This window comes from Pogonomyrmex barbatus, unplaced genomic scaffold (assembly GCF_055798465.1).
Source record: "Pogonomyrmex barbatus isolate J1 unplaced genomic scaffold, ASM5579846v1 scaffold13, whole genome shotgun sequence".
NCBI classification, from domain to species: Eukaryota; Metazoa; Arthropoda; class Insecta; order Hymenoptera; family Formicidae; genus Pogonomyrmex; species Pogonomyrmex barbatus.
Genome location: NW_028297109.1, coordinates 3,475,842 through 3,493,181, shown reverse-complemented (window position 1 = coordinate 3,493,181; position 17,340 = coordinate 3,475,842). Strand labels below are relative to the sequence as shown.

Sequence of the window (17,340 nt, the reverse complement as noted above, 5' to 3'; positions counted from 1 at the left end):
AAGTATTAATATTAAGTATTCAACAAAATTAATTAATTCTTTAAAAAAAGATACTTTATAAAGCTAATATTTTATTATCCACAATTTTTAATCTCTTGCTTTATAAAAGAAAATTGTTTTAATTCGCAATTGCTTTGATGAATTAATTAGAATAATTAATATTAAATTATTTTGAAGTACAATAAAATGTTTGACTACGTTAATTAATTAAAAATAAAGAATTTTTGAGGATCTCAAGATTTGACTATTTTATCAACCAATCAATATGTTTAAAAACATTTACAAATACATTAAAAAAAATTGTAATAAATGAAATGTTGGTCTAGTAATAAATTATTATATATTAATTTATATATATAATAATTTATAATAATTTATCAGATCGCATAGTTATGAACTATTGGCTGTGTTTAGCAGAAAAAAGAATTTTGCAACTGTTACAAGATTTTTTTAATTAATTGATTCTTGTCCTTAATTTCCCACTGATCTAAATGTTTATCGAAATGTTTAAACCAATCATAGTGAAGAATCTCACACAATTGCAAAGCTGCTTTTTCTGCTGAATGCAACGAATGAGAGAAATCGCATCGTGTGATTGGTATTTTCTTTGCGTGGTGGGAACAACTCTTGCGAGTTATGTATGATGTGGCTGCAGCGTCTTATTTGTTATGATATATCGTAGTTTTGCTGTGGCCTGCATTGGCTCAGGAGAAGCCGAGGCCGATGTAAGGGGTAATAATATACGTCGTGGTTTGTCAAATTCGTAATCATCGTGATTAGAATATCTCGTACAAAGACGAAAATGATTCGTCATTCTCTCTCTTTGCCTTCGCCAAATAGGCAAGCATTTTAGTACCATTACACTAAAGAAGAGAAAAAAGAAGAAAATTATTTTCTGTTGTAATATTTGCATTTTGAATTCCACTTAATACTGTCAGGGATCGATCGTAAAATGGTAGAAGAAGTTGTTCAACCAGTTAGCAGCAGACCGAAAGTAAGAATGTGAATTGAAATTTTAACGTTAACGTTATTTTAATTTTAATGTTAACTTTTATTTATTTATTTATTTTTACTTTAATTGTCACTATGTATTTCAGAGCAAGACAGCTCGACCACGTCCAGTATATTTGTGGAATGTTTTGGATGTTCAGAAATGGCTGAGACGCCACTGCAGTGATTATTATCAATTGTACTATGAAAACTTTTTACATGTAAGTATCTCTATTCTGTTACATTTGCTTTATATGAGTTGCCTTATATGAGTTCAATTTCTTATCCTGTTTCTTACAACTGCAAAGAATTGCATATTGGTTCCAAGGAACACTGTTAATTTTTTTTATGTTGATAAAATTTTTTATTGTAAGAGATGTATTCAATGTAAATTTTTTTGTGCCTTTCAAGCACGATATTACAGGAAGGGCATTGTTAAGGATAAATGAAGATAGTTTAAGACGGATTGGCATCGATAATGAACAGCACAGATTGGAAATATGGAGAGAAATTTTGAAATTGCACCTGAAAACATTCATGCTAGAGATGAAGGATATTGAACGACGTAATAATATGAAATTGATCTGAAGCATATAAAATATATACATCATTCAGTTATATTGTCCTAATATAATTGTTGCTTATATTACATGTTTGTAATATATAATATATATCTACTTGTAATATATAATTTAAGATATATTTAAGCAGACATTATTTATTTAAAAAAATATTTAATATTTAACATATATAACGTGTGTTATTTTAATATTTGATTATTTGTACAACATTTATGTTATATCTTACGACAATGAAATAGATTGAACTTGATATTGTTTTTATTTCGCAATATAACGCAATTTGTTTTATGAACAGATGCCGAGAGAAACAAGTACAAAAATAGTCTATTTCAATAAGAGTAGATATTTAAATATTTGTTATGAAAAACTTGAGATATATACTTGTGTAAAAAATTTATAAATATTAATATTTAAAAATATATATAATAAAATATATCTATAGTTACTTATTAATCATTTATAAAATAAATATAGATTAAAGGTGCTTACAAATTTAAAAAGCGAACTTATACTCAAGAAACTATAAAATTAGTAAATATTTTCTATTGATTTAAATAATATAAATAATATAAAATTCAAAGAAAACTAAAGATTCGGCCGTTCATGTATAACAGTTTTTAAAATGGAATAATGCAGGCAGTTGATTCACTTGCTTGGTTCCTTGGTCATATCAGACTAGCGGTTGCGCGGTTACGATTGCCGATTGACGATTTTATTTCAGCCAATCACAATGTAGCAGATCCTGGTCAATGTGATTGGTAATAATAGAATCGTTAACCAGCAACCACAGCCGAACAACCATTAGTCTGATATGGCCTTTAGTAAGTTTTTAGAATCTAGAATTTCAATCTAGATCAATCTAGAGTAACAAGTCGAAATGCATTTTCACTTAACATTCATTTTTTATTATCAAAATATGTTACACAATAAAAGATTACAGAAATAAAAGAAAATAATCAAAATTGTACAATTACTTCATGTGATCAAAATCGAAATCGAAATTGCTTAATCGAGAGGAACATGAACGAACCGGAAATATAAAAAACGAAATGTGCGCCGAGGCAGATTGTACTACTACACTGCATCATGGCGTCGTAAAGTGCTTCCGGTTGGAGCCTCTTCTGTATAGTTCTCGATACAAAATGGTAATACGGCTTGTTTATTGCACAAAATTCGCAGAAATTTTCATATCGTGCGTTCGCATTCGCCTGATTCCCCTCGTTGTCGGTGGTGTTGTGAGCGCGGCGCGTTTTGCGGATGTAAATCTCATAATGGATTGATTACTTTTCGTCAAAACTGCGCTTCCCCTCCGAGATGACCATGTGGCTGCCGCATTATTCGATCATTGCGGGGATATAATCAGTGCAAAATTTTAACCTTAATTTTAAATATGAATTGCCGAGGCACGTTCATTCGCGATTCATCATTAGCTTGAGGGAATGAAAATTCACAAATTGTAATCCTAACCTAATGTCACATGGTGCATCACGTGTGATTCCTTTCGATGTCAGAGTTGGGATATAATGCGTTACTTTCAGTACCTGCTATCAATTTTGACATACAACTGATTTTATTTTTATTTGCCAGACTTGCAAACGCAGAAACGGTGGACGTGCCAAGCATGGCCGTGGCCATGTAAACCCAGTGCGCTGCACCAACTGTGCTCGTTGCGTTCCCAAGGACAAGGCCATCAAGAAGTTTGTCATTCGCAATATTGTCGAGGCCGCTGCCGTCAGGGACATTACGGAGGCCAGCTTCTATCAATCGTATCAGTTGCCGAAATTGTATGCTAAACTTCATTATTGTGTTTCCTGTGCTATTCACTCCAAAGTGGTACGGAATAGGTCCAAGGCAGATCGTCGTATAAGAACGCCTCCTGTCCGCAACTTCCCAAGGGTAATTGCAATTATAAACAAAATTAAACAATGTTTTCTCAAAAATATGTATTAAAAATTTTATCAATATTGATTTAAAAAATAATTTTATATGAGATTTAAATAATTTTAATATCTGATAGCAAAAATGAAGCCTATTAAATTTATATATGTGTGTGCGTGTATAGAATTATAATTTTTTTTCTTTTGATATCAAAACACTATTGGTCTATGGATATTTAAGCTTTAATATTATTAATTAAATATATAGAGCAACATTTGATATAATTTTTACTAAACTTATATCTTGGATTATTTTGCTGATTTACGTAAATGAATTAGTTTTATGAAATATATAATGTTGTGTGTGTATATGTATATGTATGACTTTTTGTTTTTAGGATCTGCGCCAGGGTCAACAGAACAGGAAATAATTTTATAATGTAAAGTTAATTTCAATATAAATAAAAATTTGTAAAATTAATATTAAAGACATTTCATTTCACATTACTTTATATTAAGTACGGGTTGTGCAATGTTATTCCTTCTATTATCCCAAGGGAAAGATACATAAAATACAATATTTCATTATAAATTAATGTGAATTTGAAGTTCATTATTGCATAAAAAAAAGTATGGAAATATATTAGAGTGGACATACTTTAGATATGGATTTATTATACACGATCATACATATATCAGGTAAATGAGGTAATATCCTCATTCTTAAAGCGAATCTATTTAAATCTGAATTTTGCCAATGTATTACATTTCATAAAAATACTTGCCATTTAATCAACTTGTCAGAACCAAATTTCTAATGAAATTAATGTACAAGTAGTATAATTCTCCGATATACGCTCGCAAATTTATATATAAATACGCAAAATCATTTGTTTGCTTCCTCCATTGCTTTCTTCAATGTTTTTTCGAATATCTTTTTTGAGTCGCAGAATCCCTGTTTTGTCTTGCCAAATGAATTCGGTCCGGCTGATGTCGGTGTTTCGCGACCAATGTTTCGCATTCTCATCCTTGCTTCTGCCGGCATCTCCTCTGGTTCTTCCTCCTCGTCTGCATTAAACACCGAGGCTACTGTTGGTTTTTGTACTGTTGCTGTTTTTGTGGTTGACTTCTGATACAAAGGAGAATTCCTTATGCAAGCGTGAGATTTTATGAAAAAGGGAAATTTTATAGCAACTTGAGGATTATCATTATCATAATCCATTATTGCAATTCATTCCATTCTAGTATCAAATAGATCACTCCTCCTAAATGAAGTAAACAGATATATTCATAAAATATTAGCATTAATAATGGATTATGACACGGTGGTAATCCACAAATCATAATATAATTTTAAAGAAAATACTTTTAATAGTTTTAAAAGAAAGATTTCATGGAAAGAAATGTACATAAATCATTAAGCTAAATATAAATGTTTTACTTACGGAAACAGAACCTAATTTAATCTGTATTCCTTTTTTCTGCTCATTGCCAGTCTTTTTTCCAAAGCCAAACGCCAATTTGTGTTTCTTGCCATCCGATGGATCGCAATCATTTGTATCGCTTCGCTCCTCGCTTCTGAGCGGTGAGCGGTCCCTACCTCGATCATCCTCTCTCCTGTCCTCGGTTCTGTAGACACTTGACCCTGACAACGTCAAACACTGGCAAAGTTCAGATCAAGTTAAACAAAGTTGACTTTTTAAAACCGGAAATCTTTAAGCGGATTATGCTTAATGCAGTTCATGCCCTACAAAACCAACAATTGGGAATTAGCTGCGTAAAATCGTGTGAAATTAGAATTAAAAAAATTATTTAAATTCTGAAAATATTGTAATTACATATCATTATTTTGTATTTGATTATGTTTCATGAATACATGTAAATACAAAATAACTTTTGAATGTAATGCCACTGCAGTATTTTTTAAACATTTCGAATAGTGAGTATATGTTAGAAATTAGATATATTTAAAATATTTGATGCAAATAAAAAGCAATGATAATCACATTCTAAGATACATCTTCCATGATGAGTTAGTTAGAGCCCGTGGTAAACGTAAAGAAAAATTAAAAGTAATTAACATCGTCGATTGTTTTCGAAGACATTATTATAAAGCGTTATAAGTCAAGGATTAATCTTCGAGAGATCAACATTTCATATGCGAGATTAATACTTCATATAAAATTGTATATCAGCCCGGTAATTCCGCACTGCGAAAGTAATTGTTCCAAGCGTCTTCGCCAGAAATGTGAAAAAAAAACGTCATTTAACGGTAGCGTATTAGATAAAATGAACAAAACCTTTTCTGTAATCATCGCTGGGATTTCTTCTTGCCATTTTGTCGAGATCCTAGATGCGCAGCTCAAGCCAGATTCACGCCAAATATACGTGAGGTAACCTAAAAATCGTTACTCAAAATCATCCGTCCGTCATGGCTGCCAATCGTGATAAGACGCAAAATCTCTATGAAAAAAAAAGACGGAGTAGCTACAGGCTACATTCCGATATTCACTGCAAGTACTGAAAATCTATAAAATACGTGACCTGAATTATATATTTTCAGTACTAGCAATGAATATCAGAACGCAACCACAATTGAGAGACTAGAAATATAGTAAGATTTAGTTCTCTTTTTTATGATAGGTGCTTTCCGCTAGCCAATCAGAATGTTGTCGAGTTATTCAATGTCGATCATTATTGTGAGGTTAAGATTATCGTTCTTTATTTATATGTACAGAAGATATGTAAGAAAGTATGTAAGAAAAATACAATTATTGAATTATATATCGTATGTATCGTATATCTTCATACGAATTGTACAAGTAATATTTTATACATATTATTGAAAGGAATATATCCACATCTTCCTGTACGTTTAATTTTGGTAAATTTAATTCAAAATACTACTATTAACTTTTTAAATTAAGTACGTAGTTATACGAACATGATTATATTTGAGGAAATTTTTATTTTAGAGTATGACTAATATTATAAGGAATATTTTCCTTTTTAAATATTAGTATTACTGTTGATTGTTGGAATTAATTAATCTAAACTATGAATTAAATTTCTATTGTTAAAGTTAAAAAATATATATTTTTTCTTCTTTATTAAGAATAAAGTTAAAAATCTATACATTGATACTTTAGATGTCGTAAAATCTATGCATTGATACTTCACTTTTTCTTACAGCAAAGATGAATACTGGCTTGACTCTTAAATCAATGTATCAAGCAATTAATTTTATGGTACCCAAACTTTTAACAATTCCGACTATCCAAAATGTAGTGACTCATAAGATACATCATATTTGCGATAGACAAAAGTTAAGCTCACTATGCAATATAAAAATAAATCATAATGCATTAAATCACAATGCATCTTTTCTCCTTCAACCTGTATTACCTATGTATAATTCAGTATGTGGTTTGAAAGCAAAAGGTCGCTTACAACTACGTTGCAAGGATTGTTATTTTCTATGTAAGGATGAGAGATGGTATGTGATGTGTAAGACGCATCCTAGGCATAAACAGGTGAAAATTAAAAAGAAAGAATATAAAACATGGATATTAACATGGGCTTCTCAAAGTAAAATTCGAGGCTGGTAAATGTGAAGAATATATTTATAAAATGTAAATGTTAATGTGTACAGCAAATAAAGTATCAGTGTTTTTAATCATCCACTATGACCTGTTAATTTAAATTTAAAATTACATTATCTATTATTTTTATCTTTTATATGGATAAGAATTTATTTACTACTTAAAGAATTTTTTTCTTCAGTATTTTTATAATTTAAATTAGAGATAAATTTTATAATTTAAATTAAGATGATGTTTCAGGCATGACGCATTGAAAAAAATAATTTATGGTTATATATTATTTAATAATAGAAAAACAACAGTTTATTAAAAATGTATTATTATAAAGATTATTATAAAGATTATTATAAAGATTTTATATTTATTATAATTTTGTATTATGTATTAATGTTAATCTAATATCTAATTCATATTTATAATATGACATGAAATAGTAAATATATAATACATATGAAAGATTAATATTATACTATAAATATTATAAATATATTTAATTAGAAAAAGATAAAAGATTATAAAATAGATACAAGATTATAATAGATACAGTATATTTAATTAAGTATAATTAAACCTAATATAAGCTAAAAGGTTTTGTGTGTGTGTGTGTGTGTGTGTGTGTGTGTGTTATATACCCGTGATATATATATATATATATATATATATATATATATATACACACACATATATATATATAACATCACGTGTATATAAATAAAAATTTTGCAAATGTACATTTGCAATGTATATTTTATTGTGTGTATCATTTTCCCAATTCATCATTTTAAATAAGTACAAAACATTATGTAGTAGACGTTTTATAACAACTTTATTTATCTAAAAATTCTGATTGAAACAATGCAAATTTACTACAAAAGATTTTGAGAATTTCAATTGTTTAATATTTCGTAAGATTAGAACTAACAGTACAAAAAGTGTCTTTATTTAATTGATATATAACTTTCAAGCATTTGGGGGCGTTTAATATATCAGTAGTTTCATGTTTCGTAAAATTTCTGATTATTATGCTACTATAATGAAGAGATTTAGTCGAATCAGAGCCGTTGGCTCGTTCCGATCGAGATGAGAATACTACAGATTTTCGGATTTTTCGTTATTCTTTGGCATAATCAATTAGGTACGTCAAATAATCTACATTTATATATATATATATATATATATATATATATATATATATATAGATTAATAAGTTATTATTATTATTTATTTTTACATTCGGTAATATAACGATTAAACAAATGTCATCAACTATCTTTACGTTATAAAAGCTTTAAGAAGGTATTCAAATAAAAGTAAATTAAATTAAATTAAATTAAATAAATTAAACTAATTAAATTAATCAGATTGTAATTAAAAGTTAATATTAGTTTTTATGTTTTTCTCTTTTTAGATGCTTATGTTTTCAATGATCCACAAGATGTTATAATGGAAGGGTGCAAGAAGTTAGAAAGTACGACACCGCTATTGCGTCTTAAAAAATATCTTTTATGTAACTATGATATGACTATCCGTCCGAATCATCATAAAACAGTTACTAATGTCACTCTTCGGTTGATGCCGAAATTGATGGAATTTGTAAGTACATCAATGTAAATTGTATAACATGATTGTGAAATAAATAATTACAATATATTTTATAAGCGCGTTACACTCTAAATATAAAATTTGGAAAAAGCGTGTGATGTATTCTTTTAACAAAAATTTTGTTATCTAGATCATCACATTTTAGTAATCTTGTCTTACATCTTTTAATTTTTGATATAGGACATGTCTTAATTTAAAAATTAAAACAATTAGAAAATTAGATTTTAAAACATGTTTTAATTTAAAATCTAATTTTCATATTCTTTCTGTTTTATTCTTTATTCTTTCTGTCTTTAAAATTATTAGATAATATATAATGTATAAAATTAGACAATTTTACTTGTAGACTGGTGGTGTACTGACACTTCACAGTTGGATGTCATATGTGAGTCTAGAATATTTTATTTATCATGTCACGTTCTTGTTTTAATAAGATATTAATTGACAGTCTTGGACGGATATGCATCTTACTTGGACGCCAAGCGATTATGACGGCATTACTTATATTCATTTGAAGACATATCATCTTTGGATGCCTGATCTATATGTCTATAATTCGTAAGTCAATTTTTATACCACTATCTATAAATAAGCTAATGTAAATCGTTCAAAGCAAAGTGTAAAACATTATTATGAAGAAAGTGTTTACAAATCATATCTAAAGAAATAATTTGATAAAGAGAATCTAAAAAATTCAATTTTTTTAAGCTATAAAAAATTCGCATAGATCTAACATAGGTATTTAACATAGATTTCCAATTTCTGGTTATCATATTTTTTAAATCAAATTATTTGTCATATCAAAAATAAACTTTTAATTTTTTTATATTAGCATTTATTTATGTAATGTAAATGCAACTAAATGCTTTTTTTATTTTTTAGTGGTGATATGTCGAATGATGAATACAATATTATCAGCACGAACTGTCTGATCTTTAATACAGGTTCTGTCGTTTGCGTACCCCCTGCAAAATATGTTTCAAAATGCGATCTCGATTATACTTATTGGCCTTATGATCAACATACATGTCGTATTATACTTGGTTCATGGTCACATACGGGAGAGGAGATCGATGTACATTTAGATGGAAAAGGAGTATGTAAATTACTTGACTTATTATAAAATTGCAATCTTTTTTTTATATAATTCACTTCATATATATATATATATATATATATATATATATATATATATATATATATACTTTTTTTTCGAATACTGTTTTCTCACAAAAAACGATGCATTGTAAAATTTAATATATCTAGAGCTGATGTGAGAGAATTGCTAATATGAAAAATTTTATTCTAAAATTGCGATATTGAACTACTTCTTTTTCTATATCGATTTTAATTTAAGATATTTTTGAGAGATTTGGTTATGCAATTTGGCCAGCTTTTTTTTATATTTTTTAATTTTATATTTAAATATATTTATATTTTTTAAAATATTAAATTAATATTAAAAAACATAATAATATCTAAATATATTTTACCTAAATATATTTTATAGGTTAGTATGAACAGCTACGAAAACAATACAGAATGGGATTTGAAATTTGTAAATGCAGAGAAAATAGTCAAGAAATATACATGTTGTCCGAATGATACCTTTCCGAGAATAGATTTTACATTTTTGTTAACTCGGCACCATGGCATAAATCATAGTTCTTATGTCACGCCAGCTATCGGTAAGTAATTGTTCGTAAAAGTAAAATTGTATAGTGAAACTTAATCAAAATGAAATCATGAATGTCTTTTTTAGTTTTAGTATTTCTTACTTTAACGGTGCTCTGGTTGGATTCAAGATCAGTTGAACGAGTAGCAATCGCGAGCATAAATTTCATTTGCCATCTACTTTGCATGTTTGATTTGCAATGGAATTTGCCATACAATGGCATTAAAGTTCCTCATATATGTAAGTATGAAAATATAAAGAAATGTGATAATTAGAGATAAAAAATTAAATCTGAGAGAGAAAAAGACATTTCTATTTTATAACTTTGAGATAAAATCAACAATGTTTTTATCAATCATTTTACAATATATATTAAATATTATTTAAATTTGTCAATACAAGAGTATTAAAATTACAAATTAAAATATATTAGTTAAAATCAATTACAGTTAAAATTATAGATAAAAACAAATAATAGATTTATTTATATTTTTTATATTCATTCTGCAGTGTTGTTTTACCGTGACTCTCTGTCATTGGCTACTTTCGCGTTAATTTTAACAGTCTTGTTACGCAAATTGCAAGACATGAGTATAGAAATGCCAAGTTGGATTTCTTCTACAACAACATTTGTCTTGAACAACAAAGCTGGTCGTTTCCTAATTCTTAATAATGAGGAATCCAAGATAATAGATGGAGATATAGTAAATGAAGATGGATCAAATCTTCCAAAATCTGGAATGGAAATGAAAGAATCATCCTGGAGACATTTTGCTGCTATTGTCGAATGGTTATCATTCTTCTGTGTGATTCTCACCTATGTCATTATCTTAGTCACCCTTGTACCTTCAGGAGTCATGAACTAACTCATGATGTAAAACAATCAAAATTTTCTCCATCAATATTCAACATTCTTTTTTAAATAATTTCAAATAATTCAAATAATTTTTTCTGTTTTCTCTCATAGCAGATTAAAATAAGTGAATTGTATGTGTTATTTTAATCATACACATTTTTTTTATTGCTTCTGTAATTCATTCTGTATTTCATTAATGATATTCTCGTAAGCATTTTATATAATGCACGTAAAATTTGTTCAAATTGCCATAAGAAATCAATTAAAAAATGTTATTAATACAAATTAATTTTAAGTTATCTTTTTCCTTTTTTGATAACCATTACTTTTTATAACCGTTATTTTTTTATTTTTTATTATGTTGTTTAAAATTTTTTCGTTTAGTATAAATATTAAATAGTATTATAGTGGTTTGAAATAATCAAGTTTAGATAATTTTATATATTTTTGTTTGCAAATATCATCTACAGTTTACAAAAGAGATATTTGTTTCCATTATTGATAAGGATTTGTTGAAGGGGCGGTCTTCGTGGTCTGCAGTTTTATCTTTCATTGGGCGTATAATTATCGTTAATTCTGTTTTCACATAATCCATTACTAAGCAATTCAGTCGTTGTAGATCCGTTCATCCGTGTAAGTGTACAAAATGGACAGAAAATTCTTTCCTGTTTTGCTGTTTATTCTCAATATCATGTGCATCGATGTGACAGCAGATAATAGACAGACTTGTAGCCTCGAGAATAAATCGACCATGGTGAAATTGAAGAGAAATCTTCTTTGCGAATATGATTCCGATGTAAGACCGGTTCAAAATAATAACAATAAAACGCGTGTGGATTTTCATCTAAAGCCATACTTCTTTGAATATGTAAGTAGCGACAAAATCTTTGTTGAATTTAAAAAATTTAAAAGAATTCTTCTATTTATCAGCAATTATTTTTCTTTTTGTTTCTTTATCAATAATCGACTTTGAATTATTACTAATATGAAAGTATTATAATTTAGAAATTTAGAGAAAAATTATATTCACTTTATTCGTATAAAATTTATAAAATTAAGATTTTTATTTCTCTTGAATAATCATGAATTTTTATTCGATGGATTTTTCTAAATGTTTTTATTTATTTTATTCTATTATTTTTCTATATTTTTGTTTAAATTCTCTCTCAATCGCGTTTCTTGAGTTATTATATATCTTTTTATATTAGATTTTGGAATCTGATTCCAAGATTGCTGATCCAAATTGAATCTGGATTTATTTTTTATCTACGAAAGGAAGACGATATCTGTCTGTGCAAAATATTTTAAAACGTAAAATATTTTTTACAATTTTACTCTTTAAATACATCAAAAAGATGCTGATTTATAAAATCGAAAAAATTAAATTCAAATTTATTTTTTATTTAATTTTATTTTTTAGACTCAAGAATCAGAATCCTTCGAATTGCATACGTGGGTAGCAATGGTAAGTTTACACAATCGCTTAGAAATAATAAATCCATGAGTTTGAATAATTAGTAAATGGAAGAGATTTATTAATTATTTAGCCATTATTTTAATTTTAATTAATTATTTTTATGAGCATAATATATTTTACACAAGTTTCTAAGTTTAATATTCAAATTTTTATTAACATTTTGATAGTCATGGAATGATTCACATTTGACATGGGATCCTGAACAATACGATAATATTAAATGGTTACCTGTAGAAGGCTATCAAATTTGGATTCCTGATATTTTGATGCATAACGAGTAAGAAATACATATTCTCATTACATTTTAGTTAAAATTCATTATAATCTAAATTTATCAATAATTATATATTATCTATCATCTATTTTCTTATAAATATATTAATTTCAGTTTAATAACAGTTTTTAATTGTAACTTTTAATTTTAACTAACACAAAATTATATTTTAAATTGCCTTATTAAATTTTTTAGTGATATTAATTGAAAAATTTCTATTAATATATATTTTTTAATTATCCCATTTAAAATTAAACATTAGAATCAAACATTGCAATTTCAAAAAGTATTGTAAGTAAGATTATATCTAAAAATTAACAAGATCTGAAACAGAAACATAGAAAATATTTCGAAGTTTCTTAAGTTATATATTTAAAAACTTTGCTTTGGTGTTAGATTTAATTAGAATTTATTTATATAAAATTATTTATATGTTTAGAAAAATTGGGGAAAGCTTGTTCAGCTATCAGCATAAGTGTTGGGTTTCCAAGCAAGGAACTGTCAAATGGTTAATGGCAGCAAAGTATGTTTCGTATTGTATTTCGGATAACACGTGGTGGCCATACAATATCATGAATTGTACAATACAATTCGGATCGTGGTCGCATTCTGGCGACGAGATCGAGCTTAATCTTTATCAGAATGTGGTGTGACTCTTTTTCATTTTCCATTAATATAATTATTTTTGTGTTAAGATAAGTAATACTTACACAATATGTAAAATAAGTAAATCTTTTATTAATATTTTCAGAAGTTTCTTTTTTATCAATGCTAATTCAGTCAATAAATTCAGTCATTGCAGCAAACTGTAGAATCAAAAAATGTCGAGTGGGATTTGCTAAATCTTTATGTAACAAGATGGGAAGATAAATACAAGTTTAATTCGGGTTCGACCACCAAAATGCTTTCCTATCATTTTATTTTAAGAAGACATTGGGGTATCATACGCATTGTATATTTAACACCTCCTATAGGTTCGTATATCTTATTACTTTTTATTATTTTATTGAAATAGAAATCCTTTTCTTATTATATGTAATAAAAACTTGCGACCAATTTTCTGATAATTTAAACTAAACATACACGTTTGTAGCTAATACATTAATTTTTAACAAACAAGTAAATTAATTTCAATTTACATAATTCTTCTATTAATTCTGATACGTTGTATTTTATGTAATGCTTACAGTGCTAATGGTGATAACTCTGACGACATTATGGCTAGAATCGAAATCTTTTGAGCGAATGATATTGGCTAATATCAATTTCATTTGTCATTTATTAGCTATACAAGACATGCATTGGGAAATACCAAAGAGCGGCTTTAACACTCCCAAAATGCGTAAGTGTAGATAATAAAAAAAATCTACTTGTATATAATTTTCTATTTCTTATCTATTTTTATATGATTCTTAATTTTTTCATTTTTCTATATTTAATATATATTAATATTTATATATTAATTTCTATATAAAATATTTACCTGATTATTTTATATATTTAATTTTACTTAATCTAACAATCTTAATTTAACAATTATTACAGGAAGAAGAGAAGAAATAAAAAAATCACATATTCTTTATTTTAGTTTTTTTTTATGAGAGCTCTCTCGGGATAGCAGCATTCGCTCTCATTCTCACCAGTATCTTGCGACAATTGCAAGAATTGACTACCGAACCGCCTATGTGGATCTCAACTGGCACGACATCCATTTTACACAGTCGAATTGGACGGATTCTTTTAGTTAGCATCCTAGATCCGACTGCAACAGCTAAGATAGAAGTTGACGCGGATGACAATACCGATCTTGTACAATCAAATAGCAAGAAATCGCCATGGAGATACGTCGTAGTACTCATAGGATGGTTAGCCTTTCTAAGCACGCTTCTCGCTTACATCATGCTGTTATGTACGTGTTTCCCTACGTACTATACCGTAACACACTATTCCTAATTCCTAACTAATATACAAATTAGATTCGCTTTAAAGCATTGCTTATTGAGGATATGTATCACAATGTTATGATTATGTACGTACAGAAATATAAATTAAACATAAGAGAAATGTATATAAGTACAATGGATATATGGATAGATGGGATTGTAATATCGATAGAATAATCTTAATAATCTTACGTTTTCTTTTATAAATACCTTTATTTTGTAAAACAGCTTTTCTTTTGGACACTTATATTAATATCGTTCGTTTTTATTTGTTCAACAACAGCGTAAGTTGCAACTTAATCCTATGTATCTCATAATAAATAGAGAACTAAGAAAAAAGATAGAACAAAAATAACTGCCCAAAAATATACCTAAGTTTTATATATGGCGTCATTATGCCCCATAAATGGTCATTTCTGAGTGATAATTACATTTGAACTTTCAATATGATCTCACTGAATTCTTCGACTTTGCAGCAATCAACATTTCGTTACACTATATACACATGATTTAGCATTTCGTCCCAGAAAAATTTTTAAAACTAAATGTACGAGTGAAAAAATTTTCGTTATGTAGACATAGTCAACCGTTTCCATCGTATACATTATTCGGAAAGATATGTGTATAGAAACGAATAATTCGTATGAATGCGACAAGTCGACATATGCACTGTCAGTCTTCAATAATAAAACATATTACTCATATATGTATCAAACACTTGAAGATATCACTGGAGATAAAGATAAAAAATTAATGGGTACTGTTTTCTAAACATATTTTATATGTGAAAATGGAATGAGCTGGTTCTCACTGCGACTGATATAAGAGATAGTCCTTCAATAATCTTGGCAAAGGGAGCAGATTGACTGCATTTCTCTTGGTGTATTGCAATATAGCGTCGCGGCATGCACTTTGTAGCGTCGATACTGCTGAAACAATATAGCAACGATCTAGAAACTGCATTGAAAAAAAGAAACAGGATTTTTAAGGTATAAATATTTACCCCCATATAGTTGAACTATTCGAACTTGTTTTGTGGTACCATAAACATCCACTACTGCACGCAAGGGTCCTGCTTTATAGGGAATATCCTTTCCACAAACACCTTGATCCTCACCATTGATGATAAAATGCATTTCTGCCTTATCAGGACAGCCAGCTTGTGGTACATACATAATACCAATGCGACTGCCGGCATCTGTAGGTAGAATGCACTGGGATGAACCATCTATATTTGGCTTCAGGGCATTGAATGGAATGACACCTCGTGATGTTTGCACATTGACTCCATCTGTGACCAATTTCTTCTCTCTGGCTGGAATTCCTGGTGGTATACCTTTGATGATGGATAAATATATAACATTCAGCAAAATATATATGCTACAAATTCTGAATATCTACTACATACGCTAAGTATTATTGTCATCACTTCTATTACATGCATATTATTTCTATAATAAGCTTTCTTTACAAGTTTTATAATTTTATGTATATAAGTAAAATTTTTCTAAGATTATCATAGCAATTTTATATAATAGATATTAACCAGTGAGAGAAGTGTATGTAGACGATAGACCACCATCAAAGTTGTCCCAGATAGTTTGATTCCTAGTTATAGCGAGGATCCATGTATTGCCTAATCTAACCAGATTAGGCATTGCATACTGAGGCAGATTATTGGTGACGGAAGCCGGATCGATCAGAGTGAGACCTAGACGCATGTGTCCACTCCATCCTCTCTCTGTCTTTTCGATCTCCACAAGGAAGATCTCCCCTGGTTGCAATGGTTTTTCGCTGAAGGCCACCGAATTGGCAAAGCTTGTGGTACGCACTGCTACCGTGCTATCTTCGCACAGAAGGATATTCTCACCGTGGATAGGGTGGAATCTTGTCACTATCTTCCTGGATTCTTCGCTCATGGTGGCACGCCGCAGAACGACAGGATGCACATCCGAAGATCGTCTGTGGATGACTGCGTCGCATGCACCAGGTGCATGCCTGACCTTATCAGATTGACTGACGTGGGCCGCTCCTACAACGCACTGTCGAACAGAAGTTCCGCCCCGCGAGATCCGCCTCGGATCGAGAGAAATCCCGAAACGATTTCCTCGAGAAAGAAACCGTCTCTCGCAAGATGCGACACAGCACGATTGTTGCAGTTAATACAAGAGCAGATTACAACGTAGATTATACACGGTGACAACGACAGTGCGGACTATAAGACACAGAACATATACTCGTCGTCGAGGAAGAGTTTGTTAGGTTAGGTTAGGTTTTCACTAGCGGGTGATCGCGACAATCGGAGAATCCGACAATCACTTTTGTGAAATTCACATATCGACGTGATCGACTGTCCGATAAAAACAATTTTAGATCCTTCCGTGTTTACGAAACTACGAACCACCATTACAGAGAAATTGGGAACCACTATGGCGCTCGATCCGTCGAGAAGTTTGCTGATTT

At 29.0% G+C, this 17,340-nt stretch overlaps 5 protein-coding genes across 9 annotated transcripts; 3 read left to right on the top strand and 2 right to left on the bottom strand.

The window, feature by feature from the left end:
• The first annotated feature begins 665 nt into the window (after positions 1 to 665).
• RpS26 (ribosomal protein S26) lies at positions 666 to 3,936 on the top strand. 2 transcript variants are annotated; one of them, XM_089072113.1, is made up of 4 exons: positions 666 to 994; positions 1,098 to 1,211; positions 3,159 to 3,467; positions 3,847 to 3,936. In XM_089072113.1, exons 1-4 carry the CDS (start codon positions 953 to 955, stop codon positions 3,877 to 3,879), a joined length of 498 nt encoding a protein of 165 aa, XP_088928239.1. In that variant the 5' UTR covers positions 666 to 952; the 3' UTR covers positions 3,880 to 3,936. The 2 variants fall into 2 exon arrangements, with proteins under 2 accessions (XP_088928239.1, XP_011641195.2); XM_011642893.2 differs by lacking the exons at positions 666 to 994; positions 1,098 to 1,211 and adding an exon at positions 2,569 to 2,716.
• Positions 3,937 to 4,103: 167 nt separating this feature from the next.
• LOC105429739 (PEST proteolytic signal-containing nuclear protein) lies at positions 4,104 to 5,906 on the bottom strand. 2 transcript variants are annotated; one of them, XM_011642906.2, is made up of 3 exons: positions 5,749 to 5,906; positions 4,894 to 5,093; positions 4,104 to 4,577 (listed from the first exon to the last, which is right to left on the bottom strand). In XM_011642906.2, the coding sequence occupies exons 1-3, from the start codon at positions 5,783 to 5,785 to the stop codon at positions 4,335 to 4,337; spliced, it is 480 nt and encodes a 159-aa protein (XP_011641208.1). In that variant the 5' UTR covers positions 5,786 to 5,906; the 3' UTR covers positions 4,104 to 4,334. The 2 variants fall into 2 exon arrangements, with proteins under 2 accessions (XP_011641208.1, XP_088928238.1); XM_089072112.1 differs by having other exon boundaries at positions 4,894 to 5,109; positions 5,749 to 5,895.
• A 1,869-nt stretch (positions 5,907 to 7,775) lies between these two features.
• Positions 7,776 to 11,468, top strand: LOC105429749 (acetylcholine receptor subunit alpha-like 2). Its single transcript, XM_011642916.2, has 8 exons — positions 7,776 to 8,185; positions 8,459 to 8,643; positions 8,999 to 9,037; positions 9,101 to 9,210; positions 9,535 to 9,748; positions 10,163 to 10,340; positions 10,415 to 10,567; positions 10,838 to 11,468. Exons 1-8 carry the CDS (start codon positions 8,131 to 8,133, stop codon positions 11,191 to 11,193), a joined length of 1,290 nt encoding a protein of 429 aa, XP_011641218.2. The 5' UTR covers positions 7,776 to 8,130; the 3' UTR covers positions 11,194 to 11,468.
• On the top strand, positions 10,976 to 15,243 carry nAChRb2 (nicotinic acetylcholine receptor beta2 subunit). Of its 2 annotated transcripts, XM_089072110.1 has the most exons (8): positions 10,976 to 11,117; positions 11,803 to 12,051; positions 12,604 to 12,648; positions 12,828 to 12,937; positions 13,374 to 13,581; positions 13,728 to 13,908; positions 14,124 to 14,276; positions 14,523 to 15,243. In XM_089072110.1, exons 2-8 carry the CDS (start codon positions 11,830 to 11,832, stop codon positions 14,885 to 14,887), a joined length of 1,284 nt encoding a protein of 427 aa, XP_088928236.1. In that variant the 5' UTR covers positions 10,976 to 11,117; positions 11,803 to 11,829; the 3' UTR covers positions 14,888 to 15,243. The 2 variants fall into 2 exon arrangements, with proteins under 2 accessions (XP_088928236.1, XP_088928237.1); XM_089072111.1 differs by lacking the exon at positions 10,976 to 11,117 and having other exon boundaries at positions 11,577 to 12,051; positions 14,480 to 14,687.
• Positions 15,071 to 17,313, bottom strand: LOC105429757 (neuralized-like protein 2). Of its 2 annotated transcripts, none has more exons than XM_011642929.3 (3): positions 16,424 to 17,313; positions 15,881 to 16,213; positions 15,071 to 15,806 (listed from the first exon to the last, which is right to left on the bottom strand). In XM_011642929.3, the coding sequence occupies exons 1-3, from the start codon at positions 16,794 to 16,796 to the stop codon at positions 15,685 to 15,687; spliced, it is 828 nt and encodes a 275-aa protein (XP_011641231.1). In that variant the 5' UTR covers positions 16,797 to 17,313; the 3' UTR covers positions 15,071 to 15,684. The 2 variants fall into 2 exon arrangements, with proteins under 2 accessions (XP_011641231.1, XP_011641238.1); XM_011642936.3 differs by having other exon boundaries at positions 15,071 to 15,803.
• Between the last annotated feature and the right edge of the window lie 27 nt (positions 17,314 to 17,340).

Excerpts from the sequence above, each read along its gene's own strand:
- LOC105429749 (XM_011642916.2), top strand. The coding sequence starts at position 8,131 with ATGAGAATACTACAGATTTTCGGATTTTTCGTTATTCTTTGGCATAAT. Across the intron at positions 8,186-8,458 it reads TCTTTGGCATAATCAATTAG|ATGCTTATGTTTTCAATGAT; the intron begins GTACGTCAAATA and ends TTCTCTTTTTAG. Across the intron at positions 9,211-9,534 it reads GATCTATATGTCTATAATTC|TGGTGATATGTCGAATGATG; the intron begins GTAAGTCAATTT and ends TTTATTTTTTAG.
- nAChRb2 (XM_089072110.1), top strand. The coding sequence starts at position 11,830 with ATGGACAGAAAATTCTTTCCTGTTTTGCTGTTTATTCTCAATATCATG. Across the intron at positions 12,052-12,603 it reads AGCCATACTTCTTTGAATAT|ACTCAAGAATCAGAATCCTT; the intron begins GTAAGTAGCGAC and ends TTTATTTTTTAG. Across the intron at positions 12,649-12,827 it reads TGCATACGTGGGTAGCAATG|TCATGGAATGATTCACATTT; the intron begins GTAAGTTTACAC and ends ACATTTTGATAG.
- LOC105429739 (XM_011642906.2), bottom strand. The coding sequence starts at position 5,785 with ATGGCAAGAAGAAATCCCAGCGATGATTACAGAAAAG. Across the intron at positions 5,094-5,748 it reads CAGCGATGATTACAGAAAAG|GGTCAAGTGTCTACAGAACC; the intron begins GTTTTGTTCATT and ends TGACGTTGTCAG. Across the intron at positions 4,578-4,893 it reads TTAAATTAGGTTCTGTTTCC|AAGTCAACCACAAAAACAGC; the intron begins GTAAGTAAAACA and ends CCTTTGTATCAG.
- LOC105429757 (XM_011642929.3), bottom strand. The coding sequence starts at position 16,796 with ATGAGCGAAGAATCCAGGAAGATAGTGACAAGATTCCACCCTATCCAC. Across the intron at positions 16,214-16,423 it reads TACATACACTTCTCTCACTG|GTATACCACCAGGAATTCCA; the intron begins GTTAATATCTAT and ends CCATCATCAAAG. Across the intron at positions 15,807-15,880 it reads AATAGTTCAACTATATGGGG|CAGTATCGACGCTACAAAGT; the intron begins GTAAATATTTAT and ends ATATTGTTTCAG.
- RpS26 (XM_089072113.1), top strand. The coding sequence starts at position 953 with ATGGTAGAAGAAGTTGTTCAACCAGTTAGCAGCAGACCGAAA. Across the intron at positions 995-1,097 it reads CAGTTAGCAGCAGACCGAAA|AGCAAGACAGCTCGACCACG; the intron begins GTAAGAATGTGA and ends TATGTATTTCAG. Across the intron at positions 1,212-3,158 it reads ACTATGAAAACTTTTTACAT|ACTTGCAAACGCAGAAACGG; the intron begins GTAAGTATCTCT and ends TTTATTTGCCAG.